This window comes from Chiloscyllium plagiosum, unplaced genomic scaffold, assembly GCF_037043375.1.
Source record: "Chiloscyllium plagiosum isolate Xiang-an unplaced genomic scaffold, Cpla_swu_hap1 HiC_scaffold_17, whole genome shotgun sequence".
Taxonomy (NCBI): Eukaryota; Metazoa; Chordata; class Chondrichthyes; order Orectolobiformes; family Hemiscylliidae; genus Chiloscyllium; species Chiloscyllium plagiosum.
In genome coordinates this window covers 57,736,429-57,758,379 of record NW_028270155.1, presented here as the reverse complement: position 1 = coordinate 57,758,379, position 21,951 = coordinate 57,736,429, and the positions used below count along the sequence as shown (strand labels likewise).

Genomic DNA, 21,951 nt, shown 5'->3' with positions numbered 1-21,951 from the left:
TGATTGCAGCATTTCTGCCTTGCCTTTTTGTGCTTTGTCCCCTCAGCCAGAACTTAAATACTCTAGTTCTTCTGTCTTGCCTTGCTATTAAGTGCAGACACAAAGCCAGATGCTTGTCATAGTTGTCAGCAGTGATCAGATAAGGAAGAAGATAAGTTAAATGGAAATTGAATGAGGTGAACTATTTGACTAGGACTCCAAACAGAAGAAATCTCACAGAGCGTGTCATGTGAATATGCTCAGATGGTATTTTGATTATGTTATTGGTTAAAAGAACTCAGTTCAAAGGATTCTGAATTGGACATTCCTCAAATTAAATTGGACAATGAGGAAGTTGTCACAAATTTGGATAAATTATTAGTCTATCTTCCAGAGGAAAATTAAAATAACCTGAAAGAGTTATTACTATCACATGGGGAGATGTGTGGAAATAAGTTGGGAAGTACTAACTTAATTATGCATGATGTAGATATAGGAGATGCTGTTCTGATTAAGCAACATCCTTACAGGGATAACCCTTTAAAGTTGGCACTGGTTCAAAAGGAGTTTGAACGCATGTTGCAAGACCACGTAATAAAAGTGATTTACAGTGACTGGAGCTCACATATAGTAATGGTGCCAAAACCACATGGTACTCAGCGTTTCTGTGTGGACTTTCGCAGAGTCAATGCCATTACAAAGGCTAATGTATATCCGATTTCCAGGACAAAGACTGCACATCCGATTGCGCATTTGAAAGGCTGTGTTGAAAAGGTGGGACAAGCAACTAAGTTGGACTTGCTCAGAGGATACTGGTTGGTACTTCGTCTGAAAGAACAAAGACAATTTCGGTTGTCATAATGCCGAATGAATTGTATCAGTTTAAAGTCATGCCGTTTGGTATGAAATAGGCGCCAGCCACATTTTGGAGACTAACCAATAAGGTCATTGCCAGATTACCCAATTGTGTTGAATATATGGATGACCTGGTGATTTGTAGTCACACATGGAAGGAACTTCGCTACATTTGTCAGACTTGTTCGATCGATTTCGGGAGGTGGGCTTGATGGTAAACCTAGTCAATTTGCCAAAGCCCAAGTCACCTTCCTGGGCCATATTATTGGACATGGACAAATGGCCCCGTGGAATGCAAAAACAAAAGTAATTGGAAAGTTTCCCATACCATTGACAAAACAAGCAGTACTACAATTCATGGGATTGAGTGGATTTTATTGAGAATTCGTACCAAATTTTAGCAGCACGGCTGCTCCACTACTAAATTGCTAAAGTAAGGCAAGAAGGTTCAGTGGACAGCAGACTGTCAGAAGGCATTTGACAGCTGAAAACTATATTAACCACTGCCTCAGTATTAGCCATACCTAATTACACAAAGCCATTTAAGGTGGCTGTCGATGCAAGGGGTGTGGCTGTCAGTGATGTCTTTTGCAGGAAGATGGCGAGAAGATAGAAAGACCTATCATGTGTATCTCCAGGAAGTTGAACGTTCATCAGAAGTTTTCGACACTTGCGAAGGAGCCTTTGAGCTTGGTGTTGGCGTTAGAACATTTCAGTGTTTGTTACCAGTAAAGTATCTGAGACAATTGTATATACTGATCATAACCCATTGAAGTTTGTGGAGAACTTTAAGGACAAAAATTTCAGACTGTTTAGATGGAGCTTGTTGTTACAGCCATTCGGTTTGAAAATTGTGCATGTGGCAGGATTAGAAAACCTGATTGCCAACGCATTGTTGAGACTTGAATGAGAAACAGAGGCGTTCGATGGCAAGAGTAAAACAGGCTGAAACAAAATGTAGTAGTGCATGTTTGTATGATTATTGTCAATGTAATGTGTATAGGTGTTGTAGTGTACTAACAACTTAAGATGAGGGAGTTTTAAAATGAAACCACCTTTGGACATTGATGGTTCTTTTATTTAAGGATGAATGTGTGACGATATTACACTTTTAACAAGGTTATGTTGTCCTTAGCTTTTCTTTCAGAGAGGTTATAAAACCCAGAGACACCAGGAGGTCTAGGTTTGAAGGATTTTAGGGCCAATTTGATTATATTCAAAAAATGTGGCACTGGAAAAGCACAGCAGGTCAGGCAGCATCCAAGGAGCAGGAGAGTCAACATTTCAGGCATAAGCCCTTCGTCAGGAATGTGAAGTGGGGGAAAGGGGCCTGACAGATAATTAGTAATGTGGGGGTAGGGGAAAGGTGGCTGGGAACAAGATAAGTTGATGCAGGAGAGGAGGTGATTGTGATTAGTCAGAGAGAAGGATGGACCAGGTAGGTGGGAAGAAACATGGACAGTAGGACAGTTCAACAAGGTGATACTGAGTTGGAGGGTTGGATCTGGGATGAGGTGGGGGCGGGGAGATAAGGAAACTGGTGAAGTTGATGTTGATGCCGTGTGGTTGGAGGGTCCCAAAGCAGAAGATGAGGCGTTCTTCCTCCAGTTGTCAGGTGGATTGGATTTGGCAGTGGAGAAAGCTCAGGACTTGCATGTCCTTGGCTCTGCCAAGAGCATGCAACTCCTGGGCCTCCTCCACCACCAAATCCAAGCCACTTGCTGACTGGAGGAAGAACACCTCTGGACTCTCCAACCACAGGGCATCAACTTCACCCGTTTCCTCATTTCCCCTCTCCCCCCCACCTCACCTCATCCCAGATCCAATCCTCAAACTTGCCACCACCCTCTTGAACTGTCCTACCTTTCCATCTTCCTTCCCACCTATCGCTCTACCTTCCTCTTTGACCTATCAGTATTACTGCCCACCTGCTTCTACATTTCACCTCCCCCCACTCCAACTCCCACCCTCCTGTTATTCTCCCAAACACCTCCCCCCCCCCCCTCCCCAACACACACACACACACACATTTCTGATGAAGGGATTATGTGCAAAATGTCAATTCTCCTCCTCGGAAGCTGCCTGACCTGCAGTGATTTTCTAGCGCCACACTTTTCAACTGTGATGTTCCAACATATGCAGTCCTCACTTTCTGTTAGTTTGAGTATAGCAAACAGATATTACCCAGGCAAAAGGGTTTTGAGTTTATATTTTTTAAAAACTTGTACAGTGAAAGGGGAGCAGCCAGTTCCCCCAGCTCAGCTTTTCTTTTGCTTGGTTTGGATTGGTTTCCAGGAGTCTGACTGTTCACTGAAAGCAGTCAGTTTTGAAGCTGCTGGTCCAAGAAACAGCTACATGGAAGAAGGTGTTCCATGCTGAATCTCTCTGCCATCGCTTTCTCTCTCTCTCCTGTAAAACCCTGTGCTTGATTTTACTTTTTGTTTGCCAAGGGGTGATTATGGGGATTGTTGCAAGTATTTGGAACAGCATTATTATGTTGGGATAATCCATTGGGTTTTCGAATAGGTTAAGTTATTCTATATTCTGTTCTCATTTGTTTGTTTCGTTCAGTAATCTAGTAAATAAATTCAGTTTTATTTAAAACTGAGTGGTTTGACCAGCTGTATCACCCCTAGAATATCCACTCTACACCTGCTTAAAACAGCTGGCAGTGCTAGGGTCCAAGCTATGTTCTTGAAATGTCTTTAGGGGGTCAGGCCTTGTCTATAACAAAGGGAAAGAAGACATTGAAGGGATAGCATACAGACCCCTAAACAGAAGCCACTCAGTGGGAAAGGCTATAAATCAGAAAATAATAGGAGCACACAAAGGAAGAGAGCAATAATTATGAGTGACTTTACTTCTTGTTAATTGGGTAATCAAATTGGAAAACGAATTCATAGAGTGCACTAGGCTTAGTTTCCCAGAGCAATATGTTGTGGAGCCAACAGTGAGCAAGCCATCTTGGATCAGCTTATGGCTAATGAGGCAGGTTTAATAAATGGCCTCCAAGTGAACAATCCCTGAGGAGTCGTGAGTATAACATGATAGAATTTAATATTCAGTTTGAGAGTGAGAAACTTGGGTTGGAAACAAACGTGCTTAACTTAAATAAAGACAATTACAATGATGCAAGGATAGAATTAGCTAAAGTGAACTGGATGGATAGATTAGCAGGAAGGACAGTAAGCAAGCAAGGGCAGACATTTTCGAAGGCAATTCGTGGCTCTCAGCAAAAATACATCCCACTAAGGAGGAAAGATTTGAAGAGACAGATAAAGCAACCCTGATTTACTGCGGAAGTTAAAGAGATTGCGATTTTTGAGAAGATTTACAGCTCAGGTTAAGGTTCCGGTTGTAGGTTTGCTCACTGAGCTGGAAGGGCTGCCTTTGGATGTTTCATCACCATGCTAGCATCATCAGTGAGCCTGCCGTGAAGCGCTGGTGTTATGTCCCACTTTCTATTTATATGTCTTGGTCTCTTAAAGTGGGTGATATTGTTTCTAGTTCTTTTTCTGAGGTTTGTAAATGGGGTCCAAATCGATGTGTTTATTGATGGAGTTCTAGTTTGAATGCCAAGCCTCTAGGAATTCCTGTGCATGTCTCTGTTTAGCCTGTCCTAGGATGGATGTATTGTCCAGTCAAAATGGTGTCCTTCTTCGATTGTATGTAAGGATGCTAGTGATAGTGGGTCATGTCTTTTGGTAGCTAGTTGGTGTTTGTGTATCCTGGTGGCTAGTTTTCTGCCTGTCTGTCCGATTTTGTGTTTGATACAGTCCTTGCATGGTATTTTGTTAATGACATTCATTTTGCTGATTGTTTGTACAGGGTCCTCCAGCTTCATCAGCCACTGTTTCAGTGTGTTGGTAGGTTTGTGGGCTACCATGGTGCCAAGGGGTTAGAGTAGTCTGGTAGTCATTTCAGAGATGTCTTTGATGTATGATAATGTAGATACAATGTGCCCAGAAATTCTATCTGCTTGTTTGGGTTTGTTACTTAGGAATCAGCAGCATGTGTTTATTGGGTACCCATTCTTCTTGAATACGCTGTGTAGGTATTTTTCTTCTGCTTGTAATTTCTGGGTGCTGCTGTGTGTTGTAACCTGTTTAAATAATGTCCTGATGCAGCTCCATTTGTGGGTGTTAGGATGATTGCTTCTGTAATTGAATATCTGGTCTATGTGTGTTGCTTTCCTGTCAAGGATGATCTGAAGTTCTCCATTAACTGTTCGTTCTACTGTGACATCAAGAAAGGGGAGTTGTTATTGTTTTCCTCCTCCTTTTGTGAACTTTATGCCAGTAAGGATATTGCTGATGTGTAGGTTTCCTCTAATTTGTTCTGTCTTATGTTGACAAAGTGTCATCCATGTAGCAGACCAAATTTTTGGGTTGGATCATGGGGAAGGCTGTTCGTTCGAGTCCCTGCATTACTGCTGCTGCTAAGAACCCTGATATTGGTGATCCTTTGGGTATTCCATTGATTTGTTTGTAGGTCTTGCCGTTGAAGGTGAAGTGGGTAGTGAAGCACAGGTGTACTAGCTTGAGCATGTTGTCCTTGCTGAAGAAATTGGTGCTGTCCGGTGTTTGTGTCCTTGTTTCCTCTAGAAGTGTGGTGAGTGTTTTTTTGGCCAATCTGATGTTAATTGATGCGTATAGGACTGTTACATCAAAGGAGACCATTATTTCCTCCTCTTCTGTCTTGGTGTCTTTGATGTTCAGGAATTCTTGGGTTGAGTGAATGGAGTGGTATGAGTCTTCTAGTATTTCAGTTTGTGGCAGACCCACTATCACTAGTAACCTTACATTCTGACGAAAGAGGGCACCACTTCAACTGGGGCAACGCGTCCATCCTAGGTCAGACTAAACAAACACGCACGGGAATTCCTAGAGGCTTGGCATTCAAACTGGTGCTCCATCAATAAACATATCAATTTGGACCCCATTTGTCAACCTCTGAAAAAAAAGAAAAATAAATGAAATCACCCATCTTAAGAGACCAAAACACACAAATAGAAAGCGGGACAGAATACCAGCGTTTCACCGAAAGCTCACTGATGATGTTACTTAGCATGGTGACAAATCAAACATCTGAAAACAAATCTTCATTCCTGGCAACAACCTGGTAAATAATTTCTGAGCCCTCTCCAGCTTAATAATATCCTTCCTATAACAGAGTGATGAGAACTGGACTCCAGAAGTGGCCTCATCAAGGTCCTATACAACCTTAACATAATGCCCCAACTCCTATATTGAAAGGTCTCAGCAATGAAGGCAAGTCTGCTAAATGCCTTTTTAACCACCCTGTCTACATGTGATGCAAACTTGAAAAAGAATTATGTGCCTGAACCCCTAGTTCATAAGGTTCCAGTTTCCCAAACATTGGCATTTCCAATATTTCCCTGTCATGGTCTTAAGTGAGTAAGCAAAGGTCTGGCAGATGGGTTGGTAAATGTGAAGTCATCCATTTTGGTAGGATTAATAGTAACAGTAAAAGGGACTTTTACTTGAAAGGGTGTCCTTGTGCATGAATCACAGGAGGTTGATCTGCAGGTATAATGGGTAATTAGGAAGGCAAATGAAATTATATCCTTCATTGCTAAAGTGATTGAGTTTAAAAGCATGGAGGTTATGTGGCAGCTGTATAAGGTGCTGGTGAGGCCACACCTGGAGTATTGTGTGCAGTTCTGATCTCCTTACTTGAGAAGGGATGTACTGGCACTAGAAGAGGTGCAGAGGAGGTTCACTAGGTTGATTCCGGAGTTGAGGGTCTTGGCTTATGAGGAGAGACTGAGTAGACTGGGATTGTATTCATTGGAATTTAGAAGAATGAGGGGAGATCTTACAGGAACATACAAAATTATGAAAGGAATAGATAAGACAGATGTCGAGAGGATGTTTCCACTGGCAGGTGAAACTAGGACAAAAGGGCATAGCCTCAAAATTAGGGGCAGTAGATTTAGGACTGAATTGAGAAGGAACTTCTTCTCCCACAAAGTTATGAATCTATGGAATTCCCTGTCCAGTGAAGTAGTTGAAGCTACTTCAATAAATGTTTTTAAAGCTAAGATAGATTTTTATTGAACAATAAAGGAATTAACGGTTACTGGGAGAGGGTGGGTAAGTGGAGCTGAGGCCATGAAATCTTATTGAATGGCGCAGCAGGCTTGATGGGCCGGATGGCCTACTCTTGCTCCTATTTTTTATGTTCTTACGTTCTTATCAGATTCATTAAAAGGCAAGATTCCTGAAGAAGGGCTTATGCCCGAAACGTCGATTCTCCTGTTCCCTGGATCCTGTTCCCTGGATGCTGCCTGACCTGCTGCGCTTTTCCAGCAACACATTTTCAGCTCTGATCTCCAGCATCTGCAGACCTCACTTTCTCCTCATTAAAAGGCAAAGCTGTCTGAAACTTTACTTTTGTCACTAATATAAAAACTCAGGAAGCCCAGCTGGAAAGGAACATCATTTATTGCTAAATGCCAAAATAGAGCCACTACATGTTGCATACATGGTCTTATAAGACATAGGAGTGGAAGTAAGGCCATTCAGCCCATCGAGTCCACTCCACCATTCAATTATAGCTGATGGGCATTTCAACTCCACTTACCCGCACTCTCCCCGTAGCCCTTAATTCCTTGCGAGATCAAGAATTTATCAATCTCTGTCTTGAAGGCATTTAGCGTCCCGGCCTCCACTGCGCTTCATGGCAATGAATTCTGCAGGTCCACCCCTCTCTGGCTGAAGAAATGTCTCCTCATTTCTATTCTAAATTGACCCCCTCTAATTCTAAGGCTGTGCCCATAGGTCCTAGCCTCCCCGCCTAACGGAAACAAATTCCCAGCATCCACCCTTTCTAAGCCATGCATTATCTTTGTAAGTTTCTATTAGATCTCCCCATAACCTTCTAAACTCTAATGAGTACAATCCGAGGATCCTCAGCTGTTCATCATATGTTAGGCCTACCATTCCAGGGATCATCCACGTGAATCGCCGCTGGACACACTCCAGTGCCAGTACGTCCTTCCTGAGGTGTGGGTCCCAAATTTGGACACAGTATTCTAAACGGGGCCTAACTAGAGCTTTATAAAGTCTAAGTAGCACATCAACGCTTTTATATTTCAACCCTCTTGAGATAAATGAGAACATTACATTTGCTTTCTTAACCACGGACCCAACCTGCAAGTCAACCTTTAGAGAATCCTGGACTAGTACTCCCAGATCTCTTTGTCCTTTGGCTTTATGAATGTTCTCACTGTTTAGAAAATAGTCCATGCCTGTATTCTTTTTTCCAAAGTGCAAGACCTCACATTTGCTCACATTGAATTTCATCAGCCATTTCCTGCACCACTATCTAAACTATCTAAATCTTTCTGCAGCCTCCCCACCTCTTCAGAACTACCTGCCTGTCTGCCTAACTTCGTATTATCGGTGAACTTCGCCAGAATGCCCTGACTAGTCCCAGCCAGGGATAGTTAGTTCTGCAGACCCATCCCTGAGTTTGCTTTTTTTTTCTTAATCAACCAGTTCAGACATGTTATTACACACCTCTGGAGCAGGTGGGACGTAAACCTGGATCTCTTGGTCCAGGGATACTGACACTACCACTGCATTACAAGAAGGCCTGAGGGCTCAGGTGATGAGTTCCAACTGGACAACAATTACCTTTTACCAAAATAACTCATATTCAACAAGTTCTGTGGGAAATTAATTAATAATTCCCCATGGGCATTGTAGGGATTATTACACACACAAGTGGGACCCTCTTTTAATTATTTTCCATCTATTCTCTTTTCACTCATCATTCTATCTCAGCTCTCTCTCATTTTTGGCAACGATTTGGATTTTACAGCAAGCATTAACTAAATAGCACCAGAAGAGTTAGACCTTTCCACAGGGTTTCTGAGGATTTCTGCATTGTAACTTATAATCTAAGATGCATTCAAGTGTGGCATCCTCTAAAGGTGTCCTCTCTCTCTAGTACTGCTGAACCTCCTCCCTCTTATTTGCCCTCCTATTCATGCATGTCCTGATTCTCCTGCACACCCTGTGGGTCCCACCCTTGACTCACTTTGTCTCTTCTAACCTCATCCCTGTCTCATTCTGATGCAATATTTCTGTTTGAAAAGGGACCACAATATGGTGGAAGCTTCTGTTTACTTGGTGGAGAGACCACAGGGTATCCTGAGGGGAAAGTGTGTGTCCTCTGAAAAAGATGTAATGACAGCCTGAATTTGACAGCCTAGCAAAAGGAGGCAGTAAGTCAGTTAGGTACCAAGAACTATTTACAGCACTTTTCAAAAGGGGCTGGATGTAAGAGTTGTTTGGAATGGATTCAAAACCCTTCCTGCCTAAGGAGAGAGAATAAAGTGGTCAGCGAAATATAAAATTAAATACTCTCCTTCTAAATTGAATGGTCAGTGGAATATTAGTGATACATTAAGCACTTGAGACAGCAGATACAGCTGTACAGAAGCTGTGGCAAAATCCCACAGCATGAAGAGATAATTCGACAGTCATTTATGTCAGATACTTAATGTGGAAAGGCGTTTTAGAATGTCTCTTACGTACTTTGATATGTGGAAGGTACGCTGACATGGAAATGTCAAGAGAAAATATTTACATTATTATTTTGAATGAAGTACATAACCCTCCACAGTAACTACTTTTTCATTGCATGTATTATTAAACCCTCTTGTTATGCAGAAAATAATTTAGCAGTATGCATTGTTGCAAATATTTTTAACCCTGGAATTATCCAGGAACGAGGCCACAAAACAGATGCAATGAGGAAGATATTCAATCGAGTATATACCTCTGCCATACTGTGTTAATTCTGTATTTCTTCAATTGATTAATTTTTGTGGCTTTTCTCTGCTTTAACTGCAAAATAGAGGGAAATAAAATCTTTTTGTTGAGCTTTCTTCTCAAGATGAGGCTTCATGTCAAGCCATATCAAATGAAACCTCCTTTTAAAACTCTGCTCACATTTTTGACACCTGTAACAAATTCCACCATAACAGCTGAGACAATCCTGAAAGACTCGATCATTCCATGTAAAGCAACTCACAAAATCCTTAAAAATAAAGTCAATTTTCTCTATCCAATGTGAATGGATCCTTGAAACAAATGCTGTCTCTGGATCAGCATCTTTGCCAAAATGCAATGAAATCCTTTCTTGAACCATATTCTATTTTCACCACATTATGTTGAAATCCATCTATTAGATTTTGTGATATATTGTTAGAAAATAGACTGAAGAGTAAAAACATTGCCCCTATCCAACAGCAGAGGTAATTGGAATTAAAATGTAATTTATCATTCCATCGAATTGGTATCCAAACAGTAAATTTCAAGAATGAATGATTAAATTTGTACCTACTTATTAATTCTGAGGCCAAACTCTTTACTGGTACCCTGTAATTTCTGCCATTTTTGCTCATTATTTCTGCTTTATCTAGGCTTCATAGTAGCTAGTGTAAGTATGCTGATATATTTGCGAGTTTACCAAATTTTTGTGCATGCTAATCACTTTAACAATGTATTTGGATGAGTTTAAGTCATCTTGTGTTGTTTATTGTAAATATACCTTTAATTGAATGATTTATTCAGTGAGTTGTTTGACAATGGAAAGCTATTTTAAGCCCTAGAAGAAGCATTTAACGGGATGTTTTCATCTTTTTTTCAATAGTTTCAGTATTGTGGATTTCTATTTCGTTATGAAGGTTGGCCTTTATGCATCAGTGAAAAAATTGTGATACAACTGTCTGCACTTGATTGGCGAATTTTGCAACCTGGTGATTTCTACCTTCAAGTGGTTCCAAACCTGAAGAAAACGCCACGCATTGTATTAAAATGCCTTACAATAAATGGGTACAACATAGAAGAAGTAATTATTCCAGAGGTCACTTATACTTCTATCTTCACTACGGAATGGTTGGACAATATTAACAAGGAACGGATGGGAACAGCTTTGCAGAATTGCCTTTTGTCTACTGAGAGCAGTATCTTGAGAGTACCTTGGGAAGAGGTAGTGAATCCAGAATTTGTTGATAAACCAAAAATGATTGAAAGTATGTCATCAAGAAAATGGAGTATGGATCAGGAAGTTGTTTATAACAATCCGAAAAATGTACTATTGAATGATTGTAGTGCAGAATTAGGAAGCCATTCTGAAACACTTCAAAATCGAAGTACAAAAGAAAAAGAATTGAAAACACATCACATGCATCCTAGAAGGGTGTTACATAATTCCCTAAGTAGTATTGCAGATTGTTTAGATGCTTCTATTAGTTCCCCAGTAATATCTGCTCATGAACTTGAGGGGGAGTATGTGGAACTTAGCCAAATTTCATTAAGTGAAAGTGATTTATTTTCACAAACAAGTAGTTCAGACTTAAAGTTGCAAAGTATATTGAGGGCTGACAAATCATTAGGAAAAATCCCTTTGGATGCCTTAAGTAGTGGCACTACTTTAAATGTGAACTGTCAGGTTAATGTAGAAACAGTAATAAACCCATTTAACTTGCATGTTAGCAACAATGAGGAAATTCTTGAATATAAATCACTTGTAGATAGTACAGCAAGCAAAATGCCATTTCATAAGACTTGCAGTAGTTGTGAAAATAAAGCGCCTTATGTGTTTACAAAAGTAGAGCTGTCTTCACCAGCGGAAACTGACCTTCAGCAAGAAGGAATGCAACAGGAGTTCAAGCCTTGCTGTGGAGACATGCATATGTTAATTAAACAGACCACAAATGGCACAGAAAACAATTTAGGCAGTCGTGATTTGGAACCAGTGGTTGGCAGCCACACACAGACGTCCGTTCAAGATTTAGAACATCAAAAATGTCCAAGTTCTTCAGGTGATTCATTGCCCATGCCACACAGCAAACACAAAATTGATGTGAAAGATTGCAAAGAAATTGCAGAAAAGAAATTGCAGAAAAGTAACCAAAGTCTGCTTGAGGCAGATGCAACAGAAAAGACACACGGTAAACATATACAAGTTCCAGAGCAGAACAGCACATCAATGGTTTTAATTACTTCTGATAAAGAATTTTTCAGTCAAGTGACTGACTGCAATTTCGCTAACACTGTTGAATTTGTAAATATTCCTTTTGCGGCACCTCCTAAAAGCTTGCAACAAGAAAAGACAATGAACCAGCAGTCAGAATGTATTGAGAATGCACAGTTTAATGGTCAGAATCTTAATCAGTTTCTTAAAAATGTAACTCAACCAACAGCAGATGTACAATTAGATGGGGACAAAATCTCTTCAATGCATTCTTTCGGCTCTGAAGATACTACTGATTATAATTTATGTGAGAATTTTGCACTTGCTAACAATTCAGATGCTCACTTCAAGGACAGCAGAAGGCAATTAGTGATTAAATGTTCTCAAATAATTGAAGAAAATGTAGATTCCGTCATTCTCCAACTGGCTGCCTCACATGCTACAGAATTAATAAATGAAGAAAAACAACCTGCAACAAATGCTGATCATTTACAATCTAATTTAACAACAGACACCGAGTATTGCAGGAAGCATGGTTTTGAATATATAACACATTTTGAGAAAGATCATGTGTGTTGGACAGAGGAAAATATGCAGTTGAATAAGTGTTTCATTAGTAAAGAAAATACTAGTCAGCACTTTCAAGTCAATACATTACATCAGATGTCTGAGCATGTGAAAAATGCAATTGCAGATCAAATGCAGAGTGAATTCAATAAGCAAAAACAAATTGAAGCTAATGATCTGAATATCACAGAAAGTTGTAATCTAATACCTAAAGAAGTAAATCCACTACAAGACAGTGGAAATCCATCCTTACAAGACATGTCCAATGAAAATATTGTGCTAGGGAGTGGCAAATGTAGTGATAAAAAGGAAGCCAAGCAACAGGATTATTCTACTGTTGAAAAGTCCTGGTCAAGTATGGTAATGACAGAATCTAATATTGCCTACTCAACTATAGTTGGAACTGAAAAACTTGAAACTCGTTGCGCACTTACAGATGGAAATGAAAACTTGTCCTTTGCCAATAATACTTCTGGGCAAGGTTCAACGGAATACAAAAATCAATCAGAAACACAAGATATAGAAGATTTAATTAATGTGAATGCTGAAAAACGAAAGCAAGAAGGATGTCTTGCTGAAAAACGTCTTCTCGAAGGTAAGATATCTCTGAAGTTGAATGCCTTAACTTCTTTTGGTCTTTTTCCTTGCTTCATCCAGGATAATTATTAGTGAGTACAAAATTGCATTAGATTCATTACAGTGTGGAAACAGGCCTTTCGGCCAAACAAGTCCACACCGACCCTCCGGGGAGTAACCCACCCAGACCCATTTCCCTCTGATTAATGCAACTAACACGATGGGCAATTTAGCATGGCCAATTCACCTGACCTGCACATCTTTGGATTGTGGGAGGAAACCAGAGCACCCAGAGGAAACCTACGCAGACACGGGGAGAATGTGCAAACTCCACACAGACAGTCGCCTGAGGCTGGAGTCGAACCTGGGTCTCTGGTGCTATAAGGTAACAGTGCTAACCACTGAATCACTGAATGACTAGCACAAGGGGGCCCGTAAAGTTGGCGAGTCTACTACTGTTGCAAGCAGTGCGTTCCACGCCCCTACTACCCTCTGAGTAAGAAACTGCCTCAGACATCTGTCCTATATCTATCACCCCTCAATTTGAAGCTATTCCCCTTTGTGATAGCCATGACCATCCTAGGGGAAATGCTTTCTCTGTCCATCCAATCTAACCCTCTGATTATTTTATATGTCTCAAGTCACCTTTCAACCTTCTTCTCTCTAATGAAAACAGCCTCAAGTCCCTCAACCTTTCCTCGTAAGACCTTCCCTCCATACCTGGCAACATTCTAGTAAATCTCCTCTGAACCCTTTCCAAAGCTTCCACATCCTTCCTATAATGTGGTGACCAGAAGTGCAAGCAGTACTCCAAGTGTGGCAGCATCAGAGTTTTGTTCAGCTGCAGCATGATCTCATGGTTCTGAAACACGATTCCTCTACTAATAAAAGCTAACACACCATATGCCTTTTTAACAGCCCTATCAACCTGGGTGGTAACTTTGAGGGATCTATGCACATGAACACCGAGATCTCACTGTTCATCTACACTAACAAGAATCTTACCATTCGCCTAGTACTCTGCATTCTTGTTGGCTCCGTCCAAAGTGAATCACCTCACACTCTTGCGCATTAAACTCTACTTGCCACCCCTCAGCCCAGCATTATAGCTTATCTATGTCCCCCTCTAACCTACATCCTTCGGCACTATCCACAACTGTACTGACCTTAGTGTCATCCGCAAATTTACTAGCCCATCCTTCTACACCCTCATCCAGGTCGTTTATAAAAATGACAAACAGCACTGGCCCCAAAACAGGTCCTTGTGGAACACCACTAGTAAATGAACACCAGGATGAACATTTCCCATCACCCACCACCCTCTATATTCTTTCCCAATTTCTGATCCAAACCACTAATTCGCCCTCAATCCCCATGCCTCTGTATTTTGAGCAGTAGCCTACCATGGGGAACCCTATCAAACGCCTTATTGAAATCCATATACACCACATCAACCACTTTACCCTCATCCACCTGTTTGGTCACCTTCTCAAAGAACTCAATAAGGTTTGTGAGTCACGACCTACCCTTCACAAAAACATGTTGACTATCCCTAATCAACTTATTCCTTTCAAGATGATTTAAATCCTATCTCTTATAACCTTTTCCAACACTCTACCCACAGTAAGGCTCACTGGTCTGTAATTACCAGGGTTGTCTCTACTCCCCTTCTTGAACAAGGGAACAACATTTGCTATCCTGCAGTCTTCTGCCACTATTCCTTTAGACAATGACAACATAAAGATCAAAGCCAAAGGTTTAGCAATCTCTGCCCTCCGCTTCCCAGAGAATCCTAGGATAAATCCCATCTGACTCGGGGATTTATCTATTTTCACACTTTCCAGACTTTCCCACACCTCCTTGTGAACCTCAATCCCATCTAGTCTAGTAGCTGTTTCTCAGTCTTCTCCTTGACAACATTGTCTTTTTCCAGTGTGAATACTGACAAAAAATATTCATTTAGCACCTCCCCTATCTCCTCTGACTCCACACTCAACTTTCCACTACTGTCCTTGATTGGTCCTAATCTTATTCTAGTCATTCTTTTATCCCATTTATACCTATAGAAAGCTTTAGGGTTTTCCCTAATCCTATCCACCAACAAATTCTCATGTCCACTCCTTGCTCATCTTAACTCTCTCGTTAGGTCTTTCCTGGCTACCTTGTAACTCTCAGTTGCCCTAATTGAGTCTTCACATCTCATCCTAACATAAGCCGCCTCCTTCCTCTTCACAAGAGTGTATTATGAAGTAATTCCTTTTGATGCAAAGAATAAGAATTGATGTAAACTGAAAGGTGCAGGAGCGCAGGGAATGGGTGATCTGCCTCCATAGACTGGAGGCAAGACAAGTTAAGAAAATGTTTAAAAAGCCAGCCAGAATCATTTTGCTTTATAAATGGAGTTGTAGAGTGAAAAAGATGGAATTATGTCACACCTTTGTAAATCACTAGCTAGGTCTCAGCTACAGCATTATCTAATTCTGAGCATAACAATTTAAGAGGGATACAAAAGCTGAAGAACGCATATAAGGAAGATTTAAAAATGTAAACTGAGGATGAAAGACTTTGGTGATATGGAAAGGTTAGGAAAACTGGTAGTATTCACTGGAAGGGACATAACTAAAAAGGGAACAGGTTCAAATCATGAATGGTTTTGATAGATCTAAAAAGGGGGAAACTGTTACTGGTAACAGGGGAGTAGATAACCATAGGAAATAGTTAGGTGATATGCAAAAACTGGGAATGACTGAAAGGAAAAAAAAGGAATGAGTGAATATCATTTGCAGATTTTGGTGGCAGGAGATTCAGTAATACCTTTTTAAAAGGGAATCGATTACTTAAAAGTTTTTTGTTTTATTCATTCACTGGAAGGAGTTGATATTGGTACTAAACAAAGGGGAGCTTTTGAAATATGTTATTCCTGAAGTGACACTAAAAGTTCAGCATTAGTCTCATACAAGTGAACATTGGTCCTGGCTAGAGAGATTTTCATAATTATGGAACATATTCATGGATCACCTATGATTGTATTGAACTTTTGATTACAATGTGCATTTTTTTGAAAAAAAAACAAAAAATGACAAGGTAAGTAAATTCTGAACTAAGTAATTGAGTGGCTTTTTGGATTATCCTCAGTTTTGTACGAAACCCTGGAATGTCACATGACTATTGTCAAGAAAACTTCAAAGAGATGGATTTCTGAGGGAGACATGCTTTGCAAACTGACTGTAATCTTGTGAGTTTTTTCAGACTATGAATTTGATGGAAGTAAAGAAAGTAGACTGCACAAGTACAAGGCTTAAAAGCCAGTTTTAACTCTGACTGTATGTACGACCCCAAAAACGCTGTGAGAATCACAGTTGAGAAAAATTCTTGTCATTCCTGTGCTACAGTTAAAAGGAAAGGAAATAGGACAAAGGCCTTTCAACTGACCTATAATGCCAAACATCTTAAGTCAATTGCTCACCTTCCAATGTTTGTGCTACTGATAACACCATTGGAAAATAAGGCGAAAGTGAGGACTGCAGATGCTGGAAATCAGAATCAAGATCAGAGTGGTGTTGGAAAAACACAGCAGGTCAGGCAGCATCTGAGGAGCAGGCAAATTGACGTTTCGGGCAAAAGCCCTTCACAGATTCCTGATGAAGGCCTTTTGCCCAAAATGTCGATTTTCCTGCTCCTCGGATGCTGCCTGACCTGCTGTGCTTTTCCAGCACCATTCTAATCTTGACAACGTCACACGGTCAACTCTTCATGAAACATAGAGACTGATTAGTATATCTTTTTTAACTATTTTCTTCGACTCACCACTCATTTCTAATTAGCATGTGTGTTGTGTTATTTCTTAGTCAGGTTAGTAACTAATAAATTCTCACTTTTGTTAACTTAGAAACCTGGTTGACTGGTTCCTTTTAAGACCTATGTAGATTTGGTTTGGGAGAAAGTCATCTACTGGTAAGAAATCCTTTCTAAATTAACCTTGTTGCAGTGAACCAAGTCATTGAGTGATTCAAGAAAAGGAGCCAGTTCATCCCTCTTCACCTGGGAGCTTGATGATTTAGGAGTATCCCATCTGGAACCATAATAAATTGGGGAACCTCATCCTGGGATCAGTTGTAACAAGATAGAAATCAATTGCCACATATAAATTACCTCATTAAATAGAAATTGTTTCTCCAGGAATCCCACTATATAAACAAAATTCCAAGCCTTTGAAAAAGTTTTGTTTGTCCAGTTTCTGAATCCTTGCTTCAATTTGGTAAAAAAACTTTACTGTTAACATCAAGTCAGTCTGCTAAGAATCTAATCTGGTGACATCACAACGAGACTTTGTTAAGCTTGTGTCTCATTTAAATTTCCTTGGAAATCTAGTTTCAGAAGAAATCTTATATTTGTCAAAAAGATAGATCAACTCTGTACATCAATATATTTTTGCAGTTAGCATGATCTCAGCTGATGTGATTACTGGTCAAGTCAGATGCTAGGCGAAAACTGGGCTTAATACATGTTTTGGTTTGTTCCGTTCTTTTATGAAATGGTCTCTAACTGAAACATAAGGATATGATACTGCAGGTTTTGTTTTAACAATAAAACATAAGTTTATTATCAATTCAAATGAAGTGGAAATAGTATCTACTTATAACACAAATGCAAAAATGCTTAATCTCCAAGCACTCATTTATAAATTGAAAAGAAAGCAATAATTATTACATTATTCCCAAAACATACCCCTGGTACAGTACCCAGAAACACAACTCTTATAGTCTTCATACCAGAGTCCCTGTCTCTAAACCTATCAAGGTGTTAAGTCACTTGTGACTTAAAGTTATAGACTGGAACTGCAGTTAGTTTCTTCCAGGAGTCATTATGCATCCAATCTTAAACATATATAGCTTTAAGTAGCACTTCAGGATTTGGTCTCAATTCTTTGGTCCAGACTATCATTCACTCTTTACTCTAAAGTAATTTAGTTTCACTATATCCTTCTCTGTTCGGGAACACTTTCTATATAGCCATCTTTATCCAAGGGCTTCACAAGACTTCGCAAATTATAAAGCTAAAAAAATCTGTAAGCTGTGGATATTTCCCTAAAGCTTAAAAACTCTCCTGACCTTCTAAACTAGCTCTTGTTTATATTGTTCAGTCATAAAGTTCTATTAATGTACACAAAAAAACCTAATTATTCTAAAACCAAGTCATAAAAACTGTTTTAAAAGAAATCTCCATGGTGAAAGAATTACAAGTTCATTCATGTGCAAAACCCACATGTTACCAGCACAAAGAAACTAAACCCAAACTTACTGTCTATATGTATGATATATGTGTGTGACTGTGTTTATTGTTATGACACGGAAGCAAACCTCTCTTGTCAATGAAACCAAACATCCAGAAAAGCTCAATTTGCCTCACCTTGTAATCTGTTAAAATATGAGTGACAGTGAACTCCCAAATTACACTATTTAAAGAAAATAACATCAGTTTATTTTCTTACTCTAAAAGTGAACATTAAACAAAAACTATTCACAAATCTAAGCCCCCCCCCTTTCTCTTAACTGCTTACTATCTGCCTTGGTCTTCTTATGTGTCTTCACTCTTCCAGCTGCTGATCTCCTTGGTTCATCTTTTTACTGCAAGTATGTTTCACATGAAAAGGTACCTTTAATAGAGAGTGTTTTCTAATTTCTTTGAGAGCAAGATGTTAGATGGACAATTAGGCTCTCCAGTTTCTCTCTATGGCAGTTGCTCTCTGACCAATTTTCAAAATGTCTACAATCTTATAACCCCCAACATCAGATCGTCTCGTTGGTTCGATGTTGGCAAAACAATAAATGCAAACTTGATTGGGTTTTAGTATCCTGGGGCATAATTTAAACTGGTTAAATTCAAATTGTTGTCCAAACAACAACCAAAACTCAAGTATCCATTTCACAGCCACATGTTACATCCAGGACTATCATCTAGTTATATACAAGGGTGCTTGTAATTTCTAGTTCAGAACAGCATTCTTTCTCTCTTAAAGATACAGTATATGCCTTCAACTTCATAACACTATCTCCTGGTTTTCAGTATGTGAATAAACTATACTTTTGTTCCAACTCTGAAGAGTTGCTGTAGGTAATTTTTAAATTGAACTTCACAAACAGTGGGTTTGTGGCAGGAGTGGAGTTGTTGGTAGTGTGAAACATAGAAAATAATGTGGAAAATAAATTTTATAAAGTAAAAGCACCCCTGCTTGTGGATAGAAGAGCAGAACAACAAATAGGTTTCAAAATACCTCCATCTCCTTGCCTGTAACACAAGTCAAGATGGTTTGAGAATAACTTAAAAGGGTGCCATTCCATGTGCTACTACTCATTCTTCTAAGGGTAGAGCTCCTGGCTTTGGGACAGTGCTGTCGCTGTGGTGTATCTTGTTAATGGGACACATAGAACCCATGGGCGTTGATGGTGGAGGAGTGAATGTCTAAGGTGGTGGATAGGGTACCAATTATCTGGATGCCAAATTATGGATGGAATGAGTGTTGCTGGAGCTACATTTGTCTAGGCAAGTAAAGAACATTCCATCACACACCTGACTCAGGCTTTTTAAATAATGGAAAAGCTTTGGAGACCAAGAAGAATAATTACTCCCTGCAGAATACTTCCAACCTCTGTGCTGTTGGTCCTGTTTGTTTCTAGTTGATGGTAGATGGTGGTATTCTCACTTGTTGGAAATAGGCACTAACTGTCACTTGTGCAATACAAAGATTAGTAGTCATTTATCAGTCCAAACCTGAAGTTGTTCAAGTTTGCTGCAAGCATGTATACATAGCTTCAGTATTTGTGGAACAGTGAATGGAACTGAACATTATGAAAGCATCAAACATCAGCATTTCTGACTATATGATGGAGAGGATTTTTTGATGGATGGGCCCAGGACATTTCTCTGAGGAACTTGTGCAGTAATGTCCTGAGCACAATCCTTCTGACTTCAATTTTGCTAGGGGTCCTCGTCCGTTTCTCATTCTCTGTTAAATGCTGCATTAATGTTCGGGGAGTCACTCTCACCTCAAGTTATTCATGAGCAGCAGTGTCAACCACTCCTACCATTTGTCTAGATTAGAGTGGTGATAGAGCAGGTCAGGCAGCATCCGAGGAGCAGGAAAAATGACGTTTCTGGCAAAAGCCCTTCATCACTCCTACCATTTGTAAATCATTGGGAAAGGGCATGACAATAGGACTAATTGGTAGCTCTTTCAGAGAATTTCACAGGAATAATAGACTGAATATGGTTCCTAGACGAGTACATGATCCAAGGTGGCAGCAGAGTAGGACACTCCATTCGGAGATCCTCTGCTCGCCAGTCCTTTTTCCTTTTACTTCTTGTTTTCTGCTCTTCGTAGCTTTTCTTTTTTTCCCTTACCCACCTTACCTGGAGAGTGGATCGAGGAGCAGAGCGAGCAGGCCATGTCCATGCAGCAGAGTAAGCACAGGCTGAGTCCTGGGGTGGCCAGAATGAGCATGGGCTGAATCCAGCAGTTGGACAGAGCATGCACGGGCCGAGTTCAGCGTCAAAACAGAGCGAACATGGACCAAGTCCCACAGCTGAGCAAGTCCTGGATGGAGGCCAGCATGTGGAGGCTGTCTGGCCTCGTGCTCTGGGGCCTGCAGGCACGGACTGGAACTTTAGTACTTATGGCCACTTATTATCATTCTGGACTTTTACCACTGTTTCATGCTAATCTAAATTCTTCTTTACTCTGTAACAACCCTATATTTTTTACTGAGTAAGATTTGTACCTAGGTACTGTAAAGACAGCCATTGTAAAAATTTTTCACTGTATTCCTGTACTTCTGTACTGGAATACGTGACAATAAAGACTATTCTATTCTATTCTGTGTTGTATCATTGTATGAATGTGTGCTTTTTAATAATAATCGAGAGAGACTATGGTAGTGAGGGACAAATATGCGGTCAACTCAATCAATTTCATTAATTACCCTGCCAGAACTATTATGCACTGCAGAAGCTTATGTATTAAATATTTATGTTTGTAAGAAGAAATTTAATCACCCACTCACTGCATAGTATCTTCACAGTCAGGACAACAATAGCCCATTCACAACCAGTTAGTTTGAGGAGCCTCGCAGAATGTTTTGTGGACTTTGGGAGGATGCACTTTTAATAGTTACCCATAAATGTTAACAAGGCCTCTAACTAATAGCACTATAACTCAGCTTGAGAAGTGTATCAGTTTTAGTTGGAACATGTACAACTTGAGATGGATGAAGAAAAAATACTAAAGCTTTACAATAATCGACATCATGAGGTATACTTTGTATCTGCTGAACCCCAGGACCTGCAGGTCTGAAGAGACTGTTTGGCTCCAGCCAGCCTTAGGAATGAGACAATGCCTGTCTTTCTGTTTTGCTGTTTCTTTGCACTTGAGAAAAGACTGGTTCAGCTCCTGATATTTCCAGGTACCTTGTGACTTGATATTGTGTTAAGAATATGAGACTTTAATTTTTTTGGCCAAGTTGTTGATTTCAAAAGGGACATTTATCTGCTATTCTGAACAAGGTAAATCTCGCAGGTTCTTTAAACGTTTGGTGTCCTTACAGCAAATTGAAATTTCTTGGAGTACCCTGTAATATACATATTTGTTGTTAAATTTCTGTTAATAGCAGGAACTTAATTCAGTTTTCTTGCAAATTGTCTTAATGAGTCTGACTGAAAAGCTCCAAACTTTTTTTTTTCAGCACTGGTTATTAATTATATCTTCATAATAAAAATATTCTAATTGCAATGTTTCTTCTTGGGCTGTTCTGCTTAACCGTAACATCTCATTTTATCTGGTTTCATTGATTGGCACTATTATGATTTTTTACTACAATATATTGAAAACTGGTTTTACATCTGTCATTGCAATTATTTCTAGAAAACAGCCTGCAAACAGCTACAATCAATATGAATACATATATA

General features: G+C 39.8%; 1 protein-coding gene across 5 annotated transcripts in view; it reads left to right on the top strand.

The window, feature by feature from the left end:
- The window catches only part of plekhg4 (pleckstrin homology and RhoGEF domain containing G4), a 223,245-nt gene that overhangs the window by 66,063 nt on the left and 135,231 nt on the right, over positions 1-21,951 (top strand). For all 5 annotated transcript variants that reach the window (XR_015759974.1, XM_087995955.1, XM_043707122.2 and 2 more), the window contains exon 3: positions 10,522-13,009. Coding sequence is in view for 4 of the 5 variants with exons in the window: in XM_087995955.1 (XP_087852081.1) it covers positions 10,522-13,009 (2,488 nt within the window). In the remaining variant the exon portion in view is untranslated. The remainder of the gene's footprint in view (positions 1-10,521; positions 13,010-21,951) is intronic.